General features: G+C 35.0%; 1 protein-coding gene across 3 annotated transcripts; it reads right to left on the bottom strand.

Annotated features, from left to right (window-relative positions):
* Window positions 1-322: 322 nt before the first annotated feature.
* Window positions 323-6,727, bottom strand: LOC112177228 (probable rhamnogalacturonate lyase B). Of its 3 annotated transcripts, XM_024315509.2 has the most exons (15): window positions 6,575-6,727; window positions 5,576-5,697; window positions 5,428-5,487; window positions 5,123-5,236; window positions 4,924-5,043; window positions 4,700-4,847; window positions 4,059-4,229; window positions 3,603-3,758; window positions 3,346-3,452; window positions 3,052-3,142; window positions 1,591-1,732; window positions 1,326-1,482; window positions 1,079-1,195; window positions 837-963; window positions 323-711 (listed from the first exon to the last, which is right to left on the bottom strand). In XM_024315509.2, the coding sequence occupies exons 1-15, from the start codon at window positions 6,614-6,616 to the stop codon at window positions 463-465; spliced, it is 1,923 nt and encodes a 640-aa protein (XP_024171277.1). In that variant the 5' UTR covers window positions 6,617-6,727; the 3' UTR covers window positions 323-462. The 3 variants fall into 3 exon arrangements, with proteins under 3 accessions (XP_024171277.1, XP_024171279.1, XP_024171278.1); XM_024315511.2 differs by lacking the exon at window positions 3,603-3,758; XM_024315510.2 differs by lacking the exon at window positions 5,428-5,487.
* Window positions 6,728-7,358: the final 631 nt, after the last annotated feature.

Here is a 7,358-nt window from a genome sequence, read left to right as displayed (position 1 = left end):
AATTCCATCCAAATAAGGTGCAATGAAATCCTCTCAAAGCAGATGTGCAATTCTCTTAAGACAGATTTAAGTGAGGTGAAATCCACACAAAACATAACCATTTATTATCATCCACTAAGGATTATTATTATCTAAAAACCATTAATTTTTTCAAGCGTATATAGCTAGCTAGTAACACCGTTACTTCCTTGTTTTGGTCGAAAGTAACACCTTTATTTCGCACGACACATTTGATTTCTTGTGGTACGTACAATCATGACAGTGCTAGCTAAAATATTATTGCGAATGATGAACCAACAGATCTTTCAGAAACAAATCAACAAAAATAAACACAACAACAGAGATATTTCACTTCATTTGCAAATGAAGATCAACAAGTTTTGTTACACGATGTTTAAAAGTTTTATTCTTTGACAAACACAACAGCAGAGGTATTTCACTTCATTTGCAAATACTTGCAATTTAGGCGGAAGTTGAAGATGATGGAGCTTCTAAACGAATATAGTCATACATGATTCCCACGAAAGGGCTGGTGCTCATTGCTTGAGTTAGATACACTGTATTGTCACCTTTCACAAGCAATGTGCTGGATACATCTATGCTATACAGCCTGTAGAGACCATGAATTCCATGTCTGCAAATTGTGTTGTCGTGTCCAATCACACCGGTCGTAAACAGAGGAGGGTCTGCTTTGGAATCATTTATGCGAATCTTAATTTGGAAAAAAAAGGAACCTCAGATCAGAGCTTTAGCATGTGTATATCTCCACCGCACTTCATGTTGTTAGCTTAGTACGTAAGTGGATCTAAAAATATGGTCGCTCTAGCGTTACTGACCTGTAATTCTGCAATATTTGCAGTAGCGAGGGCCAATCGAAGTTTGTAGATTTTGGTCTGACTGACATTGTCAAGCTGAAACTTGATTTTCCATGTAGTCCCTTGATATGTGCCATCATCTTTCTTCCTGTTACCCAACAACTTGAAGGTAAGGCTATGAGTTTTTCCATATTTTATCAATGGGATGACCAAATTCTATTTAGACATTAACTTTGAGAATATATATATAGCAAGAACTTGACCTGGTAACTTGAGTAAAGAACCAATCTTTAGCATAGTCACTAGTTCCAATAGTGTAAACTAAATCCTCATTAGGATATAACTCGGCATATCTTTCCCATAACCCCCACTGCCTAAACCTTCAAGTGTAACAAAATATGTCAGGACACAAAACTTCAGACATATAGAAAAAAGTTGATGGAAGTTAGATTGGTGTGACTAGATTAAAGTTTCATGGACTGCTCAAAAATAACAAAGTTCGAGCTTCACCTGTCAGGATGGTTTACATAAAGTTTATTGATATACTTTGGATTAGGATCGGGAACATAGAATCCAGCAGCAGAGCGATCCGGGTAACCAATTTCCCACAATGTTGGTCCATCCCTTGGAGGCTCATATACAAGATCACCAAGGTCAATATTACAACCTGCCCAATTCATATATACATATGGATGATATCGATCAGTTTTAATTTAGTTCTACGTAAATTCATCAGAGTTCAGAAAAAGAAGGTAAAAGAACAAGAGAAGTAGACCTGGAGTGATGTTAATGGTTAAACCATAGCGGTAATCTCCAATAAACCCAGGAATCCACGCGTAGAGATTGTAGTCCCCCTCACGTATATTTTTGATAGAGTAGTAGCCATTCTCGTCTGCCCTAGTCCAGAACTGGTAACCCTGCTAGCAAGTATTTTAATCAAGCCAACTAATCTAGAATAGTGTTCGAGTCGGCCCATAACCGACCTTATTTGGGCCGAACCGCTGCCTAACTCCAAAACCGAACCGGTCAAAGCGCAAACCGATATTTCGGTATGCGGTCGCTTTAATTCGGTATTAGGCAACCACCTTTTTGTTTTCAGGGCCCATTTCAGTTTTGTGTGGAGGAATAAACTCTTGAAGCACAGTTTTACTTTTACAGCATTTTTTGAGTTTTGAACTTTTAATTGACTCTCCGGCTCATTTGGCATAAAATGAATCAACATACCACAAACCACAGTACTCCACCGTCAATATTACATCCTATTGAAGTCACAACTCCATTCAAAATTGGCAAATTCTGTTAGGAGTTGAGACTTGATGAGGTATTTCTAGAAGGGTAATTAGTCTGCGTGTCCAATTAAATAGAATAAAGAAGGTACAAAGAAAGCAATAACTTTAAACAGTTTTTTTTTTTGGGGATAAAATTCTCCTCTCCAAACTCTACACCATGGAGCAACCCCAAAATTAATGTACAATAAAGAACAAATAAGGGAGACCTTAGTCACACAAACTGGTCCAACAACTCGTGCAACGAGTATATCAAGGCTCTTTTATTTGGTGTACCATAGATATGTCTCATTTCTCTTGGTCACATGCATTTACAACATTTATAGAAAAAATGAAATGTACCTGAGTAATTTCCAATTAACATTAACTTTGTGATTAAATCATGCATGTATAATGCATGGCTAAGGATGGATAGAATATTTGCATATGATACCAACTTATATACTAACCTCAACCCGTAGAAAGATTCAGATAACGTGAGATATTGAAAAAGATTAATCTTATATTATTTGATAAGATAGAATAATGTGTTATTAATAGGGGCAGAATCAAGATTTGTAATTTGGGGGGGGGAGGGGGTCGAGAAGAATATACTTATTACCAAACAAAGAAATTAATTTGCTTAATGTAACGTCCATTCTTATACATTTTCTATTTGATTTTCCTTATATGTGATTTAGTCTCACTAAACAAGTTCTTTTATATTAATTAGTAAATACTTATGAAAATTATTTTTTATGAGGTGTAATTAACATTTCTATCTCATCATCTTGTATCAATTTATTTTTCAGTTTTCTTCTTCATCAGATGTTTTAGTAGAAAAGTAACTAATGAGGGAGATAATTAATTTAAGCCAATACTGAAGTATAAGATTAATCAGGCATAATGTGCCCCTTTAATTATGTTATCTAAAGTATCATTTAAGAAAGATTGTTTGAAAGTGCATTCACCTTGCAATCTCTTTGCCATGATCCAACATCTCCAGGGGGTGCCAACCCAACATAAGCACCATGGCCGAGTATGTGATCGTCGCTAACAAAGCTAAACAACCATTACTTTTTACGTAAGACTTCCAACTAACTTGATTAGAAATCTAAATATATAAACTACGTGGTTATATCTGTTCAACTTTGTTAATAAGATAATTTAACAACATATTAGTGCTTAATTAGATTAAATATAACGGCCATCATGATTAACAGGAAAAAGAAACAAAAAGAATGACCAAGTTGATTAATTAGTACCTATCTCGAACACGTATTCTACCACTAACATTACCCCGTTGCTTTGACGTTGGAAAATCATTGGAAGCTGGAAAGTCATAAGGCCAGCTCTGTACTTCTGTCATCATCTGAAATGTTGAAAACGCGCACTTAAGTAACCTTAAGAATGAAATATAGAAAAAGAGAAAAGTACCATAATTTGGAAACTTGTTGATTCTCCGTTTTCAAATACATCCTCCTAATAATAAAATAGAAAAACTTATATATGAAATAAAAACCTGTTTCTTTGCATCTTCCCAAAGTGGTGATGAATCTATTGCATGAGATGCGGAATTAAGATAGATAAAAACAGGGCCGAAAACTTTTTTCCATGGCTCATTTGGTTTAAGCTTCAGCACAAGGTCCTCTCCTGAATAGTGAGCACTCAGAAACTTCTGAATTATATATAGTAACATTAATATTCAAGGCCGTCTTGATTAATTCACTATTCTGGAATAAGATACAAAAAACTCATATCTACTGGGAAATGCTTTTGATGAAAACCTCTTTATGAGAAACACAAATAATTCGATAAAAGTTCTAGTACTTCTCAAATCTCAAACCTTGGATCACTTCTCGATCAAACATTTCTAAAGGAAGCATGCAATTGATAGGTGCTTGTTTAAGCAGTATTATATAGAGAGAGCTCCATTACCCTAAATATATGCTAAATGTATAAAGTTCATTCAGCTTACTGCAAGACAATAAGGACCGACGTGGGAGGTGAGGTTTTGTTTAAGAGGCCCGCCAGATCGGAACTCATCACTGGGCGTTATCTGCCAAAACCCTACATGAGGGTCCATGCATATCCAACCGTGAACCCACAAATTTTGGTTCTCGCATGAGTATTGGTACTTGTCATCCACCTGAAAAAAAAATTATTTCAACCTTTTTTTTTTTGGTAAGCTAAACACGAAACAAAGCGGGTGGCACGATTAAATAGTAATGTGCGAGGAAATGCATATTTGTTTCTCATTTCTTGCACCTGAAAGTTTGGACTTATGGGACATTAATTTCCTTTAATATATATCAGATATTTAGGTCACCAGATATAGGTAAATCCAAACACGACATTAGCCGGTGAAAATCTGAACATGAATTGCTAACCCTAGGTGTATATATAGGGACATTTCCTTTAATTTAACTGCCATCAACAACGGCTTAGAATTAATTTTGAAAATTATTCAACGCCATTGGTAGACGTAATTGACTTTTGTGATGCAATGATACTGAGAGTTCCTCTTAAATATAATAATATAGCGGATAACATGGGGGTAGTTTGTGTGTGTGTGTGTGTTATAATAGATATATATCCTAGAGTCGGTGTAGATATTACCTCTCCCTTATATTGTGGCTCTATAGGATTGACAAGAAGGAGTGCTTCTGGGAATTCTGAGTTTAGGATTTGGCTTCTCTCTGGTGATCGGTCATCAGGAAGGGGCATGTTTCTTTGCCTGTTATCAGCTATCGCCATATACTGAAACCTGTACGTCCAATCATATATGACAGCAGTAAACAATGATCATATATATAAAGGAGTTAACATGGCTAAGTACTCACTTCTCTTTACTGAGCTTGAACACAATCCTGGTCTGGGGAAGGTTGAAAGGAGGCCATTCTTTCAAGTGCTCGTAGATGGCGTACGAGTAGAAGCCTGACGAATTACGAAGCATTACAAACCTGAAAAACATAGCATTTTTTTTTGGTCATATCGTACAGTATGTATATAAAGATTATCTATGGCATCACCTAATCAAACCTTTTGTCTATATTTAGCGGGACATTCTTGTCCTCGTGATTCCACTCTCTGGTGAATGAGATCTCTACTTGTTCTTCACTTTCCACTATAACGGTGAGTTTTGTTCCTATAATTCTGCAATGGATAAACATGGTTAAATCTCACACGGAGAAACTTACGTATCACGAGGTGAGTTTTGTCCCTATATACACAAACACACACACACACATGTATATATATATATACATATATACACATACATATATGTTATGTGTGTGTGTGTGTGTGTGTTAGAGTTTAGCCGTTTAGGTGCAGTAGTCTCGTACGGATCAAAGGTTCCAGTTGTTCCGGTACTTCCCGTTTCACTCCAAACGAGGTCCCAATACCTTCAAAGTTCAAATTGTAGTATCTCGATCATGAAAAGAGGAACGAATTGTAAGTAGTTGCAAGTAGGTGAAGTAGCTATGTACGTACCCTCTATTAGCTTCTTCATCAAGAACTTCAAGTAAATTGTCAATGCCGTTATATTGGATCCCGGTAACAATTCCATCTGGATTTGATAATGTAACTTGGAGTATGCCGTTATCCATAATCACCTGTATGCATTGTGTGTATATAATATATTTGTTATTTGGTACATGTTAGTCTATTAGTATTTTGATTTCTTTTGGTATTTGTAGAAAGTGCCTCAAGTTTGAATCCCCTTCTCACATACTAATTGATCGATAAAAGATGAATGAAAAAATAATGCATAGTGTATGACGAAGGATGCATTACTAGATAAAATTAACATGATGTTGAGCAATACTAAATTTTGTGTGATGGAAACATATATTAACCTCACGTTCAAAGTTCAATCCAATGCTAACCACAAAACTAAAAAAGAATCCATTAATTAGCTTATATACAAAAGAAAAAAAAGAATTTCATTAGCTCTACATAGTAATATATCTGAAATATTTGAAGAAATTAAAGTTTATTAATATATAAATAATTCAAAGCTGACTAGTTCTTCGGTATATAAAAGAATTTAAGTGAAAGTGTAGAATCTTCTTTGAAACTTCTGTCACTCAAAATGTGACTGATGGATACAAATAAAACTAAATTTACTTCAAAGGTAGCACAAAACATAAAACTCATCATTCTTTCACCTATTAGTATATTTTTCCTTTTTCTAATCATTTAATTATGTAGTAGATAATACGTATAATATTGCTTTCTTTTTGAAACTTTGATGAATTGACGAAATCATGAAAATTTGATTGAAGTACTCTATGTGAAATATTTAATTTATTTAATTAAATGTGTGAAAAAAGAGAATCGATTATAAAACTTAACGGTTTTAGCAAGTTTTCTATACATGTTTTCTTAACTAACATTTCATACAATTTATAGGCATACAACCATACACTCGCGACAAAAAAAAAAAAAACAAATAAATAAATAAAATGAAAAACTTAGAGCATGACTTACATGATGGTCCTGAATATGCAATTGCACCCCCAGGGACGACATTGTGTGAAGACTCCCTATGAAATCTCAATATGGGTTTGTAGGCAGAACTGAATTTTATGAAAGACACGCGTGTTGCTTCTTCATTGATATAGTGTATCCTACCGACCCTAAGCTACCTCTAGTAGTTGATCAAAAGAAGCGTTCTTTCTTTACTTTTCCCTTACGTGTGGTTCTTATTTACGCATGTATAATGCGTGAAGTTCTTTGTATCCTTCTTCAATTAGTTACTTTTCCATCAAACGACATAGGAATATCTGCTATCATCTTCAAATACATGTGAACCAGGCTGTAATAAACAACCAAAAATGTGTGTGATTAATTTGTACTTTTCTGTCTATATATATTTTATTATAAGATCTGGATGTTGATGTTGGATTGTTGTTTAGAGGCTAAAGGTCACGGACTCAAGGGAGCTTATCTTCAAGATTAAGTTAGCTTGACTGCATTGGAAGTCATTCCAGTGAAAGTAACATATCGCTCAAGCTCAATTTTCATAAACTCACATGAAATTAACCCTCCAACAACTACTTGATTAGACTCAACAAATGGTGTAAACTTAGGACAATTAAACGTTGGTCGCCCAAGCATATGCATGTGTTCTGGGCGACGTCAAAATGTAGTTCCATGTGAGTTTACACCTTCGAAAGCAAATATATATGACGGTAAAAGGATGTGATCTTGCAACGTGCATGTCACATCAAGAATCACATTCACCAACCAATAAAGCACTAATGGTTGCAAA

Source organism: Rosa chinensis, chromosome 7, assembly GCF_002994745.2.
Source record: "Rosa chinensis cultivar Old Blush chromosome 7, RchiOBHm-V2, whole genome shotgun sequence".
NCBI classification, from domain to species: domain Eukaryota; kingdom Viridiplantae; phylum Streptophyta; class Magnoliopsida; order Rosales; family Rosaceae; genus Rosa; species Rosa chinensis.
This window is presented reverse-complemented; position numbering and strand designations above follow the sequence as displayed.

Excerpts from the sequence above, each read along its gene's own strand:
- LOC112177228 (XM_024315509.2), bottom strand. The coding sequence starts at position 6,616 with ATGTCGTCCCTGGGGGTGCAATTGCATATTCAGGACCATCAT. Across the intron at positions 3,143-3,345 it reads AGAATACGTGTTCGAGATAG|CTTTGTTAGCGACGATCACA; the intron begins GTACTAATTAAT and ends ATGGTTGTTTAG. Across the intron at positions 1,483-1,590 it reads AACCATTAACATCACTCCAG|GTTGTAATATTGACCTTGGT; the intron begins GTCTACTTCTCT and ends TGAATTGGGCAG.